We start from the raw sequence: 21,743 nt of genomic DNA on the forward strand, positions 1-21,743 counted from the left end.
CATGCCTGTGGTCCTGGCTGCTTGGGAGGCTGAACTGGGAGGATCGCTTTAGCCCTGGAGTTTGAAGGGGCAGTGAGCTGTGATCATGCCCCTGTCTCAAAAAACAAACAAAATAAAAAAACCAAAAGTTCACCCATTGAAAGTGTACCACTTAAAGTGTAATGTTCAGTAAGGGTAATTGCAATTTTCTGTCATATTGGAATGGTGTTGTGTTGAATATACTATATTTAAATTAGTGAGCTATTTACCAAGGCACAGGAATCCTCTCCTCCCTACAAAAAAATTGTATACAAATTTAATTTAGTATAAATGAACTAAAATGCAACACGAGAGTTATTGCCAAACTTGTCACCACAATATTTGAAGAAATATGTTGGGTGAGAGTTCAGAGCTAAGAATTTGGGATTTGTTTCAAAGATTACTTAAAGGCCAAATAAATAAAATGCCAGCTTAATTATTCCCTTTCTAAAGATTTTTCAGATCAGAATATGATCTGCGGAACAGTTTCTGGTTACATAAGATATTTATGTATTTGCTATTTTAGTGGGAGTTGATAAATAACAAAGTAAAACTTTGCATCATTTCAACTTTGGGAAAATGTTAGCAAGAACATTTTACTGTATGTAAAATGTTTTAGGAGGTTCCAAGGTAAAATCTGATATTTCAATAGAAAGTTTGATATATTTTTATAGAATTTAGTAACACATAAGCTAACAGTAACTTCGTGTGTGAGTGTGCATACACATGCCATATTTATATACATGTCATATACCACAACATGACATGTGTCCTACACACCATAAGTAACTTGTATGTGTATACACACTATATATGTGTGTATACTACATGTGTAACCAAACTTATATGTTCACACCTGTCATATACATGTATTCCTAGAGATGAGTTAATAAATATTAACTCATTTATTAGGGCCATGATTAGTCTTCCTACCATTTCAGAAACTTACGAAACATGTATGTGCTCATTGCAAAAATGCAAACATTATAGAAGAGCACAGAGTCGAAGTGAAAGCTTATTTTCATCCCTGATATGGTCTCTAACAGTTTTTCCTCTCCCCAGAGGGAGCTACTGCTTAAATATTGTCCTTCCAAACATTTCACTTTATTTTATTTTTTGAGAAGGGTCTCAATCTACTGCCCAGGCTGGAGTGCAATGGTGTGATCACAGCTTACTGCAGCTTCAAACTCCCAGGCTCAAGTGATCTTCCCACTTCAGCCTCCCAAGTAGCTGGGACTGTAGGCTGCCATACCCAGCCAAATTTTGATTTTTTTTTTTTTGTAGAGAAGGGGTCTCACTGTGTTGCCCTGGTTGGTCTCGAACTCCTGGGCTCAAGCAATCTCCTGCCTTGGCCTCCCAAAGTGCTAGGATGACAGGCATGAGTTACCACACCTGGCCCATTATATATTTATGTATGTATACAACATACACATGTTTAGTTTAAAAACAAATTGAGTAAATAGTTCATATTGTGCCACTTGCGTTTTTTAAAACAGTGTATCATGCATATATTTTTAATATCAATCTATCGACTCTAATAATGTATTTATAAAAGGGAATTACACACATGTGCACATGTGTATACATGTGAGACTGAAAAGAAGTACCTTAGAATATTAAGTGTGATTGACTCTGGTTGGTGGGCATGCATTGATCTATAGATAGCTACTCAGAGTGCGCAGAACACAGGACTCAGTATATGTGACCACTACTGCTACTATTATTAAAATAAGCAGGCTGGGTGCAGTGGCTCACACCTGTGATCCCAGCACTTTGGGAGGTCAGGGTAGATTGCAAAGTCAGGAGTTTGAGAACAGCCTGGCCAATATGTTGAAATCCTGTCTCTACTCAAAATACAAAAATTAGCCTGGCCTGGTGGCGTGTGCCTGTAGTCCCAGCTACTTGGGAGGCTGAGGCAGGAGAATCACTTGAGCCCAGGAGGCAGAGGTTACAGTAAGCCAAGATTGCGCCACTGCACTCCAGCCTGGGTGACAGAGTGAGACTCTGCCTCAAAAACAACCAACCAACCAACCCAAAAAACCTTAAGCAAAGATTTTAGGTACCTAATGTAAAATGCAAAGCAAGATGGCAAAGATGCTGAGAAGTAAAATCCTAAAAAATAAACCCCAAACCAAAAAAACCCCACTATTGTGGCTAATTTACCACATTTCTAGTAAAGCAAATAATTGGGAATTAGGTGTACAGCTGAATAAATGCTGGTCATACTGGGAAGTTGGGTCAGGTCTACTGAGTTGTGCCTCAGCCAAGTTCTCTCTCTGTCTCTCTCTCTCTCTCTCTCTCTCTCTGTGTGTGTGTGTGTGTATGTAGCTCAGAAGGCAGTGGGGAAAGGGATAGCTAATTTATTGCCACCCCCCCTCTCCTCTTTACACAACTAGCCCTAAAAAACAAACCTCCTTTCCCATGGTCTCTCTACTTCTCTCCTTTCTCTCTGGACTGTTCCCTTAAAAAGCAGCTGTAAGGCCCATGAGCCAAGAAGTCTCCTTCCCAGGCTATAATCTACAGCTGTTCACCATGCCACTTGCCCTCTGCCACTGCATGCTCCCATCTGGATTGCATACATGGGGGTAGGGTCCCTGCTGATTTTTTTTTTATCCCTACATGTACTCTTTCCACAGAAAATATTCAATAAATGCTGTTGACAGACTGGAAGAAATGACCTCTACAGTGACCTGCAAATGAACAGATGGCATTTCCGTGGGCTATTTATTGCAGTGACTTTTATTAGAATCACCTGGGGAGCTTTTAAACCATCCTGATGCTCTGCTAATCAACTCCCTGCTCCACGCCCTTTTCCACTGTGGAACCAGCTAAATTCGAATCTCTGGAGAGTGGGCCTGCGTATTTGGGAGTTCTGACTTAATTCGATTGGGGTGGGCCTGGAGTTGAGAACCATCGCTGTCCATCACCATCATCTCCACCATGAACGGAGGATGTGCCCTAGGGCTTTTTATTAAAGGTCAGTCATTGTTTCAAACTCTTACGTATCTTCTCATTGCATTCTCCTGATGGAACCATTAACATTGACATTTCATAGAAGAGGAAGTTAAGGTTTAGAGAAGTTCCACGATGGGCCAGTGTTGCAGAGTTCGTAAATACCAGGATGGGGTTATTTAGCCCAAATCCAGCTCTAGCTCTCAACTGTGACCACACTGTTTTCTGCAGCTCAGAATTTTAAGTGACAGGTTAAGCATTTTCTTAACTCACTTATCTAGGAATCTTGACTCATATGTTACCCAGCAATCGACAAAATGTTTGACCACAGGATCTATTTTCTATTTGATGGCCTGCATCTGCTTCAAATTACCACTGGATGGCAGCAGACGCTGTATATTTAAAGCCTCAAAGCCCCAAACCAAAGCAAAACACCGTCAGGAGAAATTAGATTGAGTAGGAACAAATAACTGTTGTGAAGAGTCTGAAAGGAGTGTGTGTGTCTGATTTTTTTTTTATTTTTATTTTTTAACGCAGTGGCTGTCAAAGGATTTCTATTTACATTATGGGAAAGTTGGGAAGACCGCGGGTTGCTGGGCTGACTGCAGGTGGGGCGAGTGAGAGAGGTCTGTTTCTGATCATTTACCCTCCTGGCCCTCCAGCTGGGTGGTTTCTGACAGTGTCGGTCGCTGGGCTCGCCGCGCTCTGAGTTCTGGATCTCTACTCTGTGGAAACCTTAGTCTTGCTGTATCATTCCATCTAAAAAGATTTTGTGCCTACTGAATGTGCAGCACTGTTAAAGGAGGCGGTATGAATTATATAAAGGTGAATAAGGGTTCGCAATTCAACTGGGAAAAGAAAATGAAAATACATGAAACAATTCAATTTATGTGGAAGTAAGTCAGGTTAAGTTTCTTTCACTCTTTGCTGGCTAATCTCAAAATGGAATGACGTAGAATATGTATCTATCTGAATTGGGAAAATACAATTCCAGTATTAGAAGAGGCCTGAAAGATTAGTTAATGCAGGGGTTTCCAAACTATGCTCCTCAGACCAGCAGCATTGGCGTCACCTGGGAGCTTGTTAGAAATTCACATTCCCAGGTGCCACGCAGCCCTCCCGGAGCTGCGGCACTGGGGGTGGGGGTGGAGCGGGGGCGAGGGGAGGCTGCACCGCCTGTGCCGTAACAAGCCCTCCAGGTGATTTGGATGCAGCTCAGGTTTCAGAACCACAGGTTAATGTTCTTCCCTCTCCACCAGCCACTTTCACGGTTTCAGAAACAAAGGTCTAGACAGATTAATTTAACCAGGACAACGGAGCAAAAATACTTTTACAGAAGGCTCACAATAGAGGGCTAACCCTGGGCTGCAGCTACAAAATATGGCAGGGGTGGGGGGTGGTCAGGATTAATAAAAGAAGGTGTCCCCTTGGGACTGGGGGTGGTGTAGGGTTGGGAGAGTTGAATTTGTGCCAGCTGGTAACTTTTTTTTTTTTTTTTTTTTTGCAAGGAAGCATGCTTTGGCCCTGGGTTGGATGGTTAACATGTGGAGATGATGTCAAGGGCTATGAGAAGCGGGTAAGTGGCTTAGTTGGTACTTGAGGCCCTTTCTAATGTTGAAATTCTGAATGGAAGACAGGTGCTTGTTTGCTTCTTGAAGAGACAGCATTTTAATCTAAAAGAGAGGCTCAAATGGGGCTTTGGAGGGAAAGAGACAAAGAGGTCAGGAGGGAGGAGTGCCGGGAAGGCTTTGGGGAAAGCAGGCCTTCCAGGGCCTTTTGCTCAGCTTCACCCTGAAGGCAGGAACAGGTTCGGTTTGAACGTAGATCTAGTGCTCTGGCGCGACTATGGGTGATGATTAAAAACGAGAAGTTCAGAGAAAGTGTTAGCATCTGATGTACCACACACCTGGGTCCTAAGTATTATAGGCTGCATCCTGAGGCAGGTAAGTGAAATCATTTTCTAGACTGAGCTTCTTAGACTCTACATACATTTGCATGACCTGTGGACCTTGTTAAAGTGTAGTTTTGTGTGGTTTTCTTTTCTTTTTTTTTTTGAGATTGGATTCAAGACGCCAGTGAGCTGTGATGGCTGCACTTCAGAAAGCCCCCACTGCAGTGCAGTGATCATAGCTCACTGGCATCTTGAACTCCTGGGCTCAAGTGATTCACTCTCCTCAGCCTCCCAAGTAGCTGAGACTACAGGTGTGCACACCACACCTGGGTACTAAAAAAAAAAATTTGTAGAGATAGGGTCTCGCTATGCTGCCCAGGCTTTACTGCAAATTCTTCTTCAGTAGCAGGACTGGAATGGAGCTTAAGAATGTGCATTTCTAATAAGTTTCCAGGTGATGCTAGTGCTACTGGGTCCAGGGACCACACTTAGAGCAGTGGAGTTGCACTGAGCTCCTCCCACCCTGCCATACCACATTAGATTGGAAATAGAATTCTGCTTCCAAGTCTTGGGTTTAGTGACATTTGTCTCAAAATTTTTTTTGCACAAGTATCATTTTAATAATCTCCCATAAATCAGGCTTAATTTGAAAAACGTGGGCACCATGTATAGGGTGGATGCATAGCATGGGTGGTGGGTACAGATTCTCTGTGTTTGTGACTGTGATGTGATCTTGGGCAAGTTCTCCATGCCTCACTTTGCTTGTCTGTAAAATGAGGCTAATAGTGCTGGCCATATGAGTTGTTATGAGAATAAAATATGTTAATATTTATAGGCCACTTAGAACATTGTCTTGAACATAGTAAATACTTTAATGATCCAGTAAGAGTCCATCCTCCATCCCATTTCAACAACAGCTGCTGGTCCTGGAAGCATTTGCCTGCTCTTTTTGGATACCGGGGCTGACTCAGAAATTAACTTTTTCTGAACTGAGTAGTAATAAGACCCAAATGTTTGCAAACGCCAACTGCGACTCTTAATGTTCCTACAGCTCTGTTTTTCTTAATTCGGGGAGAAGTAAGATTGTGTCCTAAGGTTACTTTCACTAAGCAGCTGTCACATGGACAAACTTCTCCCTAATCCCCCAAATTGCCTACTCCTAAAAATCCCACATGAAAATACATGTGAGCGAGAAAGCTGGAGTTGCTCATTGAGGGAAAGCATTTGTTCTGAGGTTTTAGGCAAACTTTCCATAGAGGGTGGCTGCCAGATCCTGTGCTCCAGATGGCCCCATTGGATCAGCCAGTAGCCAAGGGGAAGGCTTATGTGTGTCCTTCCAAGTGGAGCCTGGGTTGCCATTCATAAACCCTAGCTGTATTTGCTTCCTTGCCTGATTTTATGCTTCTTCAGCCCTTGGGGGAAAGTGGGACTTCAGAAATCAGGGCCTGGGGAAGATGTGCCACATGCGGGAAGATGGGCGAGTAAGGGGCTGGGCTGATGGCCTTGCCTGCTTCTCTACTCCCATGGTCACTGGTGACAGCTCGGCTGCTGTGGGCTCTGGTTTCTCGGTGACAGATACCATTCTGTGCTTGGCCACATGCAGATGTTTCCTGATTCTGTGGGGAACCTGGTAGTTCACCCTTCCACAGAACCAGGCGCCTGGCCAGGATGCACCTGGCCCTGATACCAGGATATGCTCATTTCTCCCCGGCAGTGCTGCTAACTGCTGTTGTCACAGATGTTGTCTCTGAGAGATGCCCATCCTGGAGTCTTGCCTGAGAGACTGCAATCTGAGCAGGGTTTTGCCCACATCATCCTTCTAGGTGAGGCCACATCAAGAGAAGGAGGCAAAACCTTGTCCTAGTACAATGGCTGGTTCCACTCTAATGGCCTGCAGTGAGGTAGGAGGACCCCTGGCTGCAAGTGGTAACCTGGGAAAGAGCCCTCTCCCACTCTGAAGTTGCTCAACTGGTGAATGCCCAGGGTTGGCTGTGGCATCCCCAACCCAACCAACAGCCTGCTGTCCACTTGGTCTCTCCTGATTCATTGTCAACAAACTGGCTTGCAAGGCCATGGGAAGGTCAGCTCTGTGACTCTTTCATAGCTGAGCCAAAGATCTGAGCACTAGAAATCCCTTTAACATTCAGTAACACACTACTAGGGACATGTCTCGTATAGGATGAGTTGGCACAACCTAAACAGATTTGGCTCACAGGACTGCTTGGCCTTATTTCCTCCCTAGTGTGATCTGAGGAGTAACATGCATTCACCCTGAGAAAAATCCCTCACTAATCTAATGTTTGGAATTGTACCTAATAGAGTTCTGAAGACTCTGTCTTCAAAGGACTCCACTCCAAGTCCAAATGTTAGTTTGTTTCAGGGTTTCGGGGAGGGAGCTAATGTTTAATAGCAGCTGCCGCATGTTGACAGCGTATGCAAGTGACTTCATTATAAACTCTCTTTAGCACATGCTTGGCTGAATTGTGGAGGGGTGGGAGTGTCTCAGGCCAGGGCTCGTGGGGCTGCAGCCAGGTCTGAGGCAGCCTAGGTGCCTCAAAGTCGAGGGAAAGCAGGTCAAATGATTTTGCTTAGCAGTGACATTGAGACTTGAGACAATGAGTTCCTATCACTTTACCTCTCAGAACACATTTGTTTCAGTTAGTTCAAGACAAAGATGTGAGGCACTGCTCCTTGGTTTATTCATGCACAAAAATCTAATTATTCAAGCAAGATGGACTCTATAGCTGGATGCAGAGACATTTCCTTTTTGTGGTTCAGGGATTAATCGATTGGTTTTGAAATCATCTCTCTTTCATTGTTAGTAATTGACCAAATGAGTATTTTTGAATTATAGAAGTTCTTTAGCTATACAGCACATTTAGTATGTGCCGCCTCTTCTCAGTTAGTAGAATATAGCTGAGAAGAGACAGATTATTCTACCTAGGACTGGGAGTGGACATTTTGGGACACTGCTTCCAAATTCAATTTGTTACAAAGTCTTAATAGCTGAATTTCAGAACTATGGGAATAAATTTCAGTAATGGTTACTTTCCATTGCATCTTCCTAACTTTCAGAACGATGCCTCAACCACCAGAAATGTTTAGGGCAGTGCTTCTCAAAATTCAATGTGCATTCCAGTGATTTGGAGATCTTCTTAAAATGAAGTTTCAAATTCAGTAGGCTGGGGATAGGCCTTGAGATTCTGCCGTTCTAATATGCTCCCTGGTGATGTTGACACCACTGGTTGGTGGACCACACTTTGGGTGGCAGTGTTCTAGCACAGTGGTGCTAGGAGACCACCAGCAGCAACGCCAGAAAACATGTAAGAAATACAAACTCTTGGGCCGGAGGCAGTGGCTCATGCCTGTAATACCAACACTTTGGGAGGCTGAGGTGGGCGGATCACCTGAAGTCGGGGTTTCGAAACCAGCCTGGACAACATGGTGAAACCCCGTCTATACAAAAAAAAAAAACATAAAAATTAGCTGGATGTGGTGGTGGGTGCCTGTAATCCCAGTTACTTGGGAGGTTTAAACTCAGGAGGCGGAGGTTGCAGTGAGCCAAGATTGTGCCATTGCACTCCAGCCTGGGTGATGGGAGCGAAACCCTGTCTCGAAAAGAAAAAAAAGGAAATGCAAACTCTTGGGTCTCACCCTAGACCTGCAGAAGCAAAAATTCTTGGAGTGGGGCCCAGTAGCTGAGTTTTGACAAGCCCTACAGGTGATTCTGACACATGCTCCAGTTCCAGAATCACTGTTCTAGAAAATGAATTACAGGTGATTCTATAGTGTGACACATTCCCATTATTTAACAATCTTTTACTGTTGAAATGTCTCCCGTGGGTCTAGTCTCAAATCCTTTTGCCTAATTACTCCAGTTCTGTCAGGCTTTCTTGAGATTATAGAATTTTAGGCCTAGAAGGAACCTTAAGATATGTTCTGATTCCTTTTCCCCATGCTGTGTGGTTCCTTTTTGAGCCTTGCCCACCTCTGAATATAAAGCATTCAAGTGAGAGTTAGTTGAAAAAATATCTTGTGAGCTATTTGTTGTTATTTTTTATCAGTCTTCATCACTTCTGTGTCAGAAGTTTAGGCCTTTCTGTTTGCTTTGATGTGGAGTTTAAAGATATTTTTACAATGTCTTACAGCTTCAAGTCTTATACTAGTATTATTTAAACATTTTTAAAGGACAGAACAGTGGGAAAAAATAATTATACTCCATAAGAGCTTTTAAAGAGTTTTATTGGATTTAAGATTAATCAGAAGCCTGTGGATGTTGTTCTTGGACCATTTAAGGCACAGGAGGCAATATTTGTTGGATTGCTGCAGAACATGGGAGAACTGACTGGGCAACGGCGATAGAGAGACATTTTTGGAAGCCAGAGGGACCAGAGAAAGGTTTCAGAGTCATGAAATAATCACTGCCATATTGAACTTTTCAAACCGGATTATGTTCGTAAAATTTGACTTTGGGGGAGAAGGGTACAAACTCCTGTTTATTTCAGGCTGTGAGTTCCTGATGAATGGAGACACCCAGTGATTGTGTTAGAGTAGGCATTTTCAGCCTCTAAAGTGGTGCACCCTTGTTGCTGGAAAGCCTTCTATTGGGGGTATATCTATCCTGAGGCCCTTATATCTCAGATTAGAGGAGCAAACAGATTTTTTCATTTGAGCACGTGGGGGTGGTGGTGCTCCTTTCTTAGTTGTGTGTCTTGCTACTGACGTGAGAAGTCTCTTCCACTCCCAGTTCCTGGTGGTAGTTGACCAGAACAGGCATCTGTCAATGAGGGGACCCTGCATGCTCTTAGAAGCTTTGAGTCTGGTAGATTTTCCGGCACCAGGCTGGTGTTGACCAGGCTATGTTCTGCACCCTAGCCCGGCCAACAGCAGACTTTGATGTTCCACATAGGTTTATGCAGGGGTCCCCACACATTTTCACAGAAATCCCCAAAGAGAATTCCATGTATTTATATTCTTGTGAAGAGCTTTCAAGTTGAGCAAAATGATATATATTCAGATACTTGTAAAAAAAAAAAAAAGGCCTAGGTGAATGCATCACTGTAACAATTACCAGGAAACTCACACTGAGAAATAGCATGGTAAAATGTTCACTCCAAAGGATGTATGAATTTGGACAGACTGAACAACCTGCTGATTTTGACCTAAATAAATGACCCAAGACATATGGTAACAAAAGCTCTATCCAAGAAATTGGGCCACGGCCATCAGTTGCTTAACTGCTTCCCCTCTACTAATCCACCAACTGGATTAGAATATTAGGACATTAGGAGCTTCGTAGCAATGTGTGGGATGCTGGGAAAGACAGAAATGCAGCATTTTCACCCAAACAGAGCGTGTGCCAGTGGATTGAATGTTGAGGATTTTAGCCCATTATCTTGCATTATTGGTGGGCCAGTTTCTCCAACCTGAAGAAACATTTCTGACAAAGTGAGACTATTTCAAGAATCTTAAGGAATTTAGAGTCAACCCCCAGTTATTCAGGGTTGACTCTCACTTTTGGAAAACCTCTAGTATCCTGGCTTTTCTTCCTTCCAACATTCAATCCATCCTCTCCCTATCTTCTCCCCTCACTCCCACCAATCTCTTTTTGGGCCTTTTCGCAGTTCATTAGGCAATTCAAATAAAGGGCAGGCAATGAAAATAACTTGGAAAAAAAAATGGGTGGAACTAAACATTATGAAATTGACCTATGAATTCTGGATCTGGAATGCGTTTTCACGGAAAGAAATGGAAACTCTTGGTCACAAATGTGTTATTTTGATTTTTGATGGTCATCAGCCAATGAACGAATCATTATTTACCTGTCAATAACTTGAATAATGTAGCAATTTAGATTTTCATCATTGTAAGTACTTTTAAGATATTGAGAATGTGCTTTTGGTTGTCATTTAGGCAGACAACAGTTTGACCCCAAATGATCAGAATGGATAATATCTGTGCTATGAGTCCCGCCTACCTAACCAAATGGACCTTTTTCTCCCCTACACCACCCCGCTCCAATGAATCAAGATAATAAAAATGTACCTGTCCTGCGGTGTCATACAGTCCGAGCAGGTGCTGCTTGCCTCCCACTGTCACAGTAACTAGGGGAGAAGAGAAGAGGAGAGTCCGTAAACACAGGTTTCAATCAGGAGCCTTCACATTTTTTCCATGCCAGCATCTCCTTGGGCAGCAAGGAGAAGCATATGCCATGCCTGTGCATATTCTAAACAAAGTTGACAGCATAATTTCCAAATGAAAGGTAACCTTGGGCTGCAGTGATGGCAGATGGTCTGAGCCAAGTCCAAATTTCACAACAGAGATGAATATTACTGGTGCCACCAGGACACTCTGTGGTCTGCCCACTGATCCTTATTTGCCTCTGGAATATCAAGCATTGTGATGAAAAAGAATGCCGGACCCCTTTTTCCTTAGATGATCGCCTTCTTTTCTTTGGTTGGAGACACCTTTCAAGGGCACAGAATTGTGTAAACAGCTTGTCTATTAGAAATCTCTCTGCTTTTATCTGTCTCTGAAATATTTACAAAACGCTAAAAACAACGAATATGATCACACCTGTTAATACATATTTTTATAGTCTATAAAGCAAGGCAATAATTAAATGAGAAGGGTTTAGCATTCATTTTGAAAAGTTTTTTTTTTTTAAATTAGATATTGCTATGCTTGAACACAATTGATTCATTATGATTTTGAACTTTAGTTGTGGAACATGTTGTATGTGTTCAGTCTCACATATGTAAAGGGCGTTTAGAGAGTGAAAAGTAGTGACTTTGAGTTACTCAGTAGCCTATGGCCTTGCCAAGGAATTGTGCCCTGAAAATGAGGAGCAGAACAGGGACAGCAACCACTCTGTCCACGCCTGGAAATGAAACTCTCAACTTGAAACTAAACTGAGATTGAACAGATTGAATGCAGGAGTAATATCATTCTTTTCGTGAATGGAAAGAGTGCATTTAAATTTCCAAAAAAAAAAAAAAAATTGAATCTCTTTTTGGAAAAAGGAAATAAAATATGAAGGAAGTGTGAGTTTTTTCTCTTGTTGATTAAAAAATGTGCAAATTCAATGTGAAGATGATTTTTGCTTCCTCCTGTCATTAGCTGTGCACGAAATGAAAGATAAACTGAATAGCAACCTTTTATCACCGTATCTCTAACGGCCAAATCCTCTAGCCTGCTGCTTAGGGTTGCTGATTCGGTATTGATTTTCCTTTTATTTCTTTTCAGGTGCATGGGCTACATGTATACAATGAACTTCTTAATGGTTCATTCTTTGAAATGCAAAGCACTTGTTTAAAAGCACTACACCCCCAGACACTGGGAACTATTTTTCTAATCTACTCAGATCAACATGTGTTCAGCTTGATAGCATGGCTGCAGCCACTCAGATGAGCTGTTAAAAGTGTATTGTTAAAAGGTGAAGCCAGCTCCATCCACCTCTGGTTACCATGCTGACAGAAGAAGGGCATTTAAATGGGTTCACTTCCTTTCACAAGTCAGGTTAGCAATAGAAATGAAGGTGAGGCTGTGTGACCCAGAGCTCTCGTCCTGTTTAATTTTTCTTCCATATGCACAGCGGCAAAAGGGAGACCAGTCAGATGTTCCTGAAATCTGCCCAGATGGTTTCTTTAATTACCAGTTCATTGACTTGTCATGGATTAGGCATGAAGGGAGACATCCGGCGATCACAGCATGGAGCCTCGAGCAAGCCCAGTACATGCAGGTCATGGGCAGCTGTTGCAGAGACCCCTTAGACTGTCGCACGACATACAAGCCCAGGGCCATCTGTGGAGTGTGCCCTAGAAGCGGAGTCATCCTCACTGCTCCACTGGGCACTGCAAATATTGCTAAGCAATGGCTCTGACCTTTGTTACTGGAGCCCTGGAGCGCCCACTCAGATATCCCTTGTTTTCTCAGTCATTCTCTCCCATCTGTTTTTCCTCAGGCCTCACCCTTTTTTCCTTTGGCAGCTTTGATCCCTGGGAATTACACCAGGCCTGAAGTGAGCAAAGGAAGGTGAGGTGGTGGGCGGAGGGTCTGGGCGAAGCTTTCTCTTTTCTCTGTTCTTTTTTTCCAGAGTCTACTGGGTTCCTGGACTGAACTCAATGGTGGGCGTAGGAAGACCAGATACAATTCCTCCTGCCACAGAGCATGGAGACAAGTGGTTTCCTGGCAAAACATGGGCATTGTGCAGTGTAGCATGAGCTGTGGCAGGGGCGGTGTAAGGGTTATAGGGTCATGCAGCAGGGGCGCTGCTGGCTGTGCACGTGTCTGCACACACACGCTGCTGGAGCTGGATCAGAAAAGGCTTTCTGAGCCAAATATGAAAAGAGAAAGTCAAACTATCCTTCTTTGCTGACAATATGATTCTTTATCTAGAAAACCACAAAGCCTCTGCCAAAAGGCTCGTAGAACTGATGAATGACGTCAGTAAAGTTTCAGGATACAAAAATCAATGTACAAAAATCTGTAGTATTTCTATATACCAATAACATTCAAGCTGAGAGCCAAATCAAGAACACAATCTCATTTAACATAGCCACAGAAAAATAAAATACCTACATCTACGAGGGGAACTATAAAACACTGCTGGAAGAAATTATAGATGTCACGAACAAATGGAAAAACATTCCATGCTCATGGATTGGAAGAATCAGTATTGTTAGAATGGCCATACTGCCCAAAGCAATCTGCAGATTCAACAGCACTCTTATCAAACTACTGTAAACTAAAAATAAAATTCTAAGCCCCGCAACTGACTGAATGGACCCCTCCTCTTGGTTAAGGGCATTCCAAAGTAAACCGGAAAAACTAGTTCAGAATCTATAAGTAATTTAATTCAACAGGCAAAACCCAAAAAACCCTTTAAACATGGGCAAAAGACATGCAAGTGGCCAACAAACAGGTTTATCAAAAAATGTTCCATATCACTAATCATCAGAGGAATGCAAATCAAAACTACAGTAAGGTACCATTTCACACCAGCCAGAATGACTATTATTAAAAAGTCAAAAAACAACAGATGCTGGTCAGACTGTGGAGAAAAGAGAGAGCTTATTCACTGCTGGTAGAAGTGTAAATTAGTTCAGCCATTGTGGAAAGCAGTTTGGATATTTCTCAAAACAAGTTGGAACTACCATTTGACCCAGCAATCCCATTGCTGGGTCTATATATTAAAAAAACCCCCAAACCAAAAAAACCCCTGTTCTCCCAAAAAGACATACGCACTTGTATGTTCCTCGTAACATTATTCACAATAGCAAAGACATGAAATCAATCTAGGTGTTCATCCAGGGTGGATTGGATAAAGAAAGCCTGCTGCATACACCTCATGGAATACTGTGGAGCCATACAAAGAATAAAATCATGTTCTTTGTAGCAACATGGCTGCCCCTGAAGGCCATTATCAGAAGCTAATTAAGTCAGATATAGAAAACCAAATACTGCATGTTCTCATAAGTGGGAGCTGAAGATTGGGTACTCATGAACACAAAGATGGTAACAGTAGACAGTGGGGGCTCCTAGAGGGGAGAAAGGGAGGGAGAAAGGGAAGGATGGCTTGAAAAACTATTGAGTACTATGTTTACTACCTGGGTGATGGGATCAATCATACTCCAAACCTCAGCATCATGCAAGATACCCATGGAACAAACTACGGATGTACTCCCTGAATCTAAAATAAAAGTTGGAATTAACAAAAGAAAGGGTTTCTGGAGAAGGAGGTAGCTGAGCTCAGTTCCTGAGACTGCAAGGGTGCACTGGGGGAGGAACAGCTGTGGTCTGGAGCTGCCCAGGGGGCACTGGGGAAGATGATGCCAAGAAGGTGGGAACACAGGGCGGGGCTGCCCTGGCTCACTAACTTAGGCTTCATTCTGATGGCTTTGCGAAGCTATTAAGTCCTGAATTATTCTTTTCCTCAAAACGAGTAAAAGAGAAGGACTTAAAATAATTTCCTTGAGTTAAGGCAGAATGGTAGGGGAAGGGCGGATGCCATTTTGGGTGTGGGAGCCATGTTGGATGTTCAGCTTTGTGTGTAGTGGCTGTCTGGTCTGTCTGTGTGTGGGGCCACTCCTGCTGGAGGAATCCTAAAAACGGGGCAAAGCTTGTGCTCTTAACTTTTTTTTTTTGAAATGGAGTTTCACTCCTGATGCCCAGTGTGGAGTGGAGTGCGATGGCATGATCTTGACTCACTGCACCGTCCACCTCCCAGCTTCAAGCAATTCTCCTGCCTCAGCCTCCTGAGTAGCTGGGATTACAGGCACATGCCACCATGCTGGCTAATTTTGTATTTTTAGTAGAGATGGGGTTTCTCCATGTTGGTCAGGCTGGTCTTGAACTCTTGCCCTTAGGTGATCTGCCCACCTTGGCCTCCCAAAGTGCTGGGATTACAGGCATGAGCCATTGTGCCCAGCAACTTTTTTTTTTTTTTGAGATGGAGCCTCGCTCTGTTGCCAGGCTGGAGTGCAGTGGTGCGATCTCAGCTCACTGCAACCTCTGCCTCCTGGGTTCAAGCGATTCGCTTGCCTCAGCCTCCCAAGTAGCTGGGACCACAGGCATGTGCCACCACTCCTGGTTAATTTTTGAATTTTTTAGTAGAGATGGGGTTTCACTGTGTTAGCCAGGCTGGTCTCGATTTCCTGACCTCGTGATCCACCTGCCTCAGCCTCCCAAAGTGCTGGGATTACACGTGTGAGCCACTGCACCCGGCCACCCTTAACTTTTCATTTCTTCTTCTCTGCTTTTTATTCTCTCATTCTATCAGAAGGAAGAGAAGTAGATCTCACAGTTTATGCCAGAGGACGTCAAGGGACAGCCAGAGATAGATCAAGCATCAATCAAACATTGCGGATTATATGGGTCATGACTTTGTGAGTCCTTGTCATGGACTAGCAAGTCCATGCCTTATTGCTTGCCAGCCGGTGTCCCATGAGGTTTCTCAATTTGGAAATGAGTCAGTCACATCTGCACTGAGGGAAGATATTGCCATAAAATGCTGTTAGTAAATGTAGTGAGGTTCAAGGAGCAGGATCTTTCAAGTCAGATAGTTCCGTATTTGAATCCTATCTTTGCTCTTCATGACTGTAACGACCTCGAGAAAGTCACCTACCATCTCTGAGCCCCTTTTTCCTTATCTACTAAAAATGGGGATAACATTACCTACCAAAGAAAGTTCTTGTGAGGAGGAAATTAAATGAGAAAATGCCTGGTACACAGCCTGGACTATGGAGGGTGCGAACAACTGTTATTTTTCCTCTTGCAGCAAATGCTTGTTGAACCTATTCTAAGGACAGGGACTAGCCTGCCTTGCTCGCCACTGAATACTCAGTGTACAATAACTGGCATATGGTAGGATCTTAATATTTGTGACTTACTAGTCGTTTTCTACTCTATATGTAGCTATTTAGATCTGTCTGATATTCCCCACTAGACAGAAAGATCCTTGAGGGTAGAATCTCCATGCCCTGTATATCCCAGAGTACACAGCTGGTTCTTGGCATACATAATAGATGCTGAATACACAATGCGGAAATAGAGCACCAGGGGTAGAAGAAAGTTCTTCAAAATGTGCAGAGCGGCAGCCTGAAGCTCCTGGCAAGATTGGAACTGCTGGGAATTGCCTATAGCCAGCAAATCTGCCTGGTAGACAGCGGTCAGACTAAAATCTCAGATCACCTTCCATTCCTGGAGCTATTAGTGTTGTTTTCTGAGCTTAGAGAGGTTTTAAAGAGAGTAGGTCAAATGACCTGCTAATGGCTCAGATGGTTCTCTCAATAAAGTGTGGAAAGTTGTCAGTGACCTATTAAGTATGTAAAATGAAGGTCCCCTTCCGCAAACCCATTACACTCTTTGCTTTCTTGTGTTTCTTATTTGAGTGAATTGGAGTGGTTAATTTTGTGACTTTGTGTGAGATGCTAATGAAATCTAAGTCATGGTCTTGCTGTCTTGAGTTTCATCCAGAGAGAAAATATCTCAGGTAGAATTTACAGTCTACTTCCCTCAGCATTTCAGTTATCTCACAAAACTGTGTTTTGTAAATCTGGATGAGGAAGTGCTGGTCATGCCCTGTAAACTATCAAAGCCCCTTCCTCATTGGATGGTGGGCTGGCTGTCTCAGCTGCCAAGAGTGGTCTTCTGAAGTCAGTACGTTGAATATATGATGGCTCTTGAGAGAAATGTTGGAAATGTCAGGTCAGTTACAGGGGCGCCTCCAAGTGCCGTTCAGTTGCTAGTACATAACCAGCTATCTGCATTACTATGTCTAGTGTACTGTATTTGCCGGGTAGAAGGAGGCACACCTGACTATGTGGTGTATGTAGTACCATAAAGGTGCTATTTTGGAGGAAGAAACACGAGATTCTGGATATAGCAAGAAATATAATTTTCGGAAAGTTAAAAACACTGCTTTCATGTGGGTACAGGATGAGTACATGTCAAAGATTTATTAACTCATTTGTGAGTGAACCAGTAAGATGGTAAATCTTGTTCAAAGAGCATTTTTGAATAAGTAGGTGTTTATATATTTAAAAAGCAATGTTAGGTCAGGTGCAGTGGCTCATGCCGGTAATCTCAGCACTTTGGGAGGCTGAGGCAGGAGGATTGCTTAAGCTGAGGAGTTTGAGACCAGCCTGGGAAACAAAGTGATACCCTGTCTCTGTAAAACATTAAAACAAATTAGCCAGGCATGGTGATGTGCATCAGCCCTAGCTACTAGGAGGCTGAGGTGGGAGGATGGCTGGATACCAGGAGATCAAGGCTACAGTGAGCCGTGTTTGTGGCACTTCAGTTCAGAGCCTGGGTAACAGAGTAAGACTCTGTCTCAAAATAAAATAAAAAAAAAAAAAAAAAAAAAAAAGATAATGTTAGCCTAGGTGGTTAGGTTCAACAGAAAACTGGTTATTGTCCTATAGAAAATGTAACTTTTGGGGGCCGGGTGCGGTGGCTTAAGCCTGTAATCCCAGCACTTTGGGAGGCCGAGGCGGGTGGATCACGAGGTCAAGAGATCGAGACCAGCCTGGTCAACAAGGTGAAACTCCGTCTCTAATAAAAATACAAAAATTAGCTGGGCATGGTGGCACGTACCTGTAATCCCAGCTACTCAGGATGCTGAGGCAGGAGAATTGCCTGAACCCGGGAGGTGGAGGTTGCAGTGAGCTGAGACCGCACCATTGCACTCCAGCCTGGGTAACAACAGCGAAACTCCGTCTCAAAAAAAAAAAAAAAAAAAAAAAAAAAAAAGAAAAGGTAACTTTTGATGTCTTTTCTACGAAATGGGAATTATTTGCATCTCTACTCACTAAGATTTACAAGTTAACCTGTAACTTCATAAAGTCTAAGCTTGTAATTAATAGCAGAGTGAAATAAAGTACTTCCTTTGGATAATTAATTAATCCTTGAGGGTAGGGGTGTTAAACACTGCATAGCATGACACTGGAAGGACATACTGCATGCTTTTGGCCTTTTGTCCAAGTTTCTAATGCTTTTTATAATGCCTGAATTTAGAAAAGTAATTTTAGGTTCAGGGGTTCATGTGCATGTTTGTTACATAGGTATATTGTGTACTGATGGGGCCTGGGCTTCTAGATGTGTACCCATTGCCCAGATAATGAACATCGTATTCATTAGGTAATTTTTCAACCCTCGTCCCCTCTCCCAATGCCTGAATTTGAGTCCATGTTGCTACTCATTTGGTGAAATGGTGCGAAGCAGTCACTGGGCCTTTGTTTCACCTGGAAAGGGAACTAATTGTGTGTACTCTAATGGGGCGTAAGAAATGATCCAAAGTCAAGGGTGATGATCACATATGTGTAGAGAGGGCTGTGAGGCATGGAGAATGGAGATGAGCATTTGTACTTCTGACCCTCATCATGCGGGCCGAGTATCTTCAGCAGCTTCCCCTGCCCTTTCTCATCTGAACTGAGCCTTGTCTCCTGCTCCTCTTCTTTTTCTGTGGCCTTGATGATCCTTTCCGGACAGTGACTCACTTAGCTCCAACGTCTGCTCCTGCAGGCTGCGTTTGTGCTTTTTTGACCTGTTTGAAGGCTTACAGACATTCGTGTACCTTTTATAAGGAGCAAACTCACAAGCATCAGGGTTGAAATTCTTTTCAAATCAAAATCAGTTAGCAGTTTATATGAAACTAGAAACAATAAATTTACATAAATATGTATGGTGGTGAGTTCTTCCCTGGTGGAGTTTCATTCTTCTTTATGCTGCTGGAAATTCTTGTCCCACATCGACACTAGCTTGCCTCAGCCAGCTCCCTTGTTTCCCTTCTCTGCAAAGAGTGCCTCTTGTCACCCGAGCTTTAGGCTGTGTGTGCATGTGAAATGGAAGTTGGTCAGGCAAGTCCCTTATTCGATGTGCTGGCATGAGGTCCTGTTTTCGTAGAACAAAGATTGAATAGAAAATCAAAGAGGTTTCCTGAGAATATGTTAGGGTTTTGAGCTGAGGGCTTTCTTTCCTCCTCCTCCAATAACGAGAGTCCCATTTGAACAGGCTAACATACAAGTGCCATGCCCTTCCAGCCTTGGTCTTGTTTCTTTTCTCCTTTAGGTATGCCTATTGTGACTAGTGATTTGGTTTACAGTTGTGCCAGTTTGTTGTTGTTGTTTTTGAGGCAGAGTCTTGCTCTGTTGCCCAGGCTGGAGTGCAGTGGCATGATCTTGACTCGCTGCAACCTCTACCTCCCAGGTTTAAGTGATCCTCCTGCCTCAGCCTCCTGAGCAGCTGGGACTACAGGCATGCACCACTATGCCTGACTAATTTTTTTGTATTTTTTTTTTTTTTCAGTAGAGATGGGGTTTCGCCATGTTGGCTAGCCTGGTCTCAAACTCCTGGCCTCAAGCGATCTGCCCTCGTCGGCCTCCCAAAGTGCTGGGATTACAGATGTGAATCACCACATCTGGCCAGTTGTACCAGTTTGTAACCTCCCTGGATTTTAAAGCAGAAGAACTGGTTGGAGCCCTTAGACCCACTGTGAACAAACTCTTGAAACTTGAACAAGCAGCAACTTCCCTAAGCCTCGATTTTCTTATTGGCACAATGAGGTATATATAAACATTTTGTACACCAAAACTCACACAAACGTAAGGTGGTATCACTGGGCAAATGGCTTTTGAATTAACAATACTTCTGGGAACAGAGCTTCCTGGAATAAAGTTGCCCTATTTCTGGGGAAAGCTGGATATTTAGGGAAAGGTCTGCCCTTTTCAGTATCTGTTTGATGATGGAGAAGGAGGAGAGGAGAAGGAGGAAGAGTAGGGAGAGGAATCTGCTTAGTTCCAGGACTCTGAGATGAAGCCAAACCGCAGACAAAGCTGCAATTCCAAGACATTCACATCCTGGAGTTTCAGTCTTGCTTGACCTCACTCTTTTCTTCTTCAGCATTTGTTTGATCTCCACATCCTGCCAATTCTACCTTCTAATTATCTTCAGAATCTGACTCTTCCTTACTATCCTCTTAGCTGTCCCCATTAACATCCCAGCCCCACCTTGTCAATTGCAAAAGTTTTCTAGTCAGCGTCCCATTTTCCAGGCTCCATCTTCTGTCTGTCCTTCTCCTCCCTGCAGCCAAGAGGTGATGCAGCTGTAGCTCCCAATTATCTCCAAGGTAACATTCAAATACCATCTAAGAGCTTTCAAAGTCTTTGCAATCTGGTCCCGGCTTACCTTCCCAGCTCTCCTTCATGTTTTACCCTCCTACAACCCAGACTTCTTGCAATCTGTTGTACTCGTGATGCCTTTGCTTAAACTCTTCCCTCTGGAATTCTGGAAAAGAAATTTTAGAATGCTTTCTCCACACTCATTAGCCTGGAACACTCCCACAAGCTGGAAAACTTACTTCCGTAATGTGTCTCTGATGCCCCTCAAATATCTTAAGCCTATTTTATGTTTACTTATCCATGTCATGAGAAGCAGTGTACTATTTATTCTCATGTTCCAGGGTCTAACATAGGCTGGGCATGTAGCTCCATAAATACTGGCTGAGTGAATGAAAAATGCATTATGCATTATACTCCAACAAAACTAAAGGTTTTCATGGAGGCATCTATTTTCTCTTGATGAGTCTTTGGCATTTCCCAAAGAGTCATCTGTGAGCTTTTCTGGGCACTTAATGGCAGGATGGGTCACCAGTAATGACATTAGAACTGACTCACCTGCTGTGAGGGGACGCCATGGACATGTGACTCTGCTAGGTAGAATCTGTGCTTGGGACTCTCTTCCACTCTCCCAGGCTACTCGATTCGAGGCCAGCAGGGCAGGACCACTGGCAAGATGTCTGAGAGTCTAACTGAAGCCAGGCCAGCCTGACATTAGCTACAGAAGACAGGGGAATTATTTTTAAGTAAGACTTTGGGAAGAGTGACCGAGTTATAAGTGATAAAAGTGGTATAGTACATTCTGTACATTCTTGTCAATAGCTTTCAAAAATTATTAGGCTTCTAAGAATTCTATTAGATGCCAGCTATACCTAGTTGGAAATGTGATGGAAAAGATCTTTTTCACAATCACAATAAAACTATAAACCGTCCAGGGATGTGCAAGACCTTCATGAAAAAAAAAAAGCACATCACTTTTCTGAGATACATAAAAGAAAATAAATAGAAAAACAGCTTATGTTCTCGGGTGGAAAGCTTTGTGGTATGATGATGTCAGACATTCCCAATTTAATAAGTTTCAAGTCATTTCAACAGGCCTTTTCAGTTGGAAACATGGCAAAGTGATTATAGTGGCCATATGAAAAATTAAACTGGTGAGAATAGCTAATGATGAAAAAGAATGGCATAATGTATATGTTAACATGCATTATATGGCATATTATATATGTTAATGTGTATTATAGAGTTTTACTAATTAAAGCAGT

The 21,743-nt window shown here is 43.0% G+C and overlaps 1 protein-coding gene across 1 annotated transcript in view; it reads right to left on the minus strand.

Annotated features, from left to right (window-relative positions):
* The window catches only part of RHOJ (ras homolog family member J), a 92,294-nt gene that overhangs the window by 12,739 nt on the left and 57,812 nt on the right, over window positions 1–21,743 (minus strand). The window contains exon 2 of the mRNA XM_003924418.4: window positions 10,907–10,965. Coding sequence (XP_003924467.1) covers window positions 10,907–10,965 — 59 coding nt within the window. The remainder of the gene's footprint in view (window positions 1–10,906; window positions 10,966–21,743) is intronic.

This window comes from Saimiri boliviensis, chromosome 2 (genome assembly GCF_048565385.1).
Source record: "Saimiri boliviensis isolate mSaiBol1 chromosome 2, mSaiBol1.pri, whole genome shotgun sequence".
Classification (NCBI taxonomy): Eukaryota; Metazoa; Chordata; class Mammalia; order Primates; family Cebidae; genus Saimiri; species Saimiri boliviensis.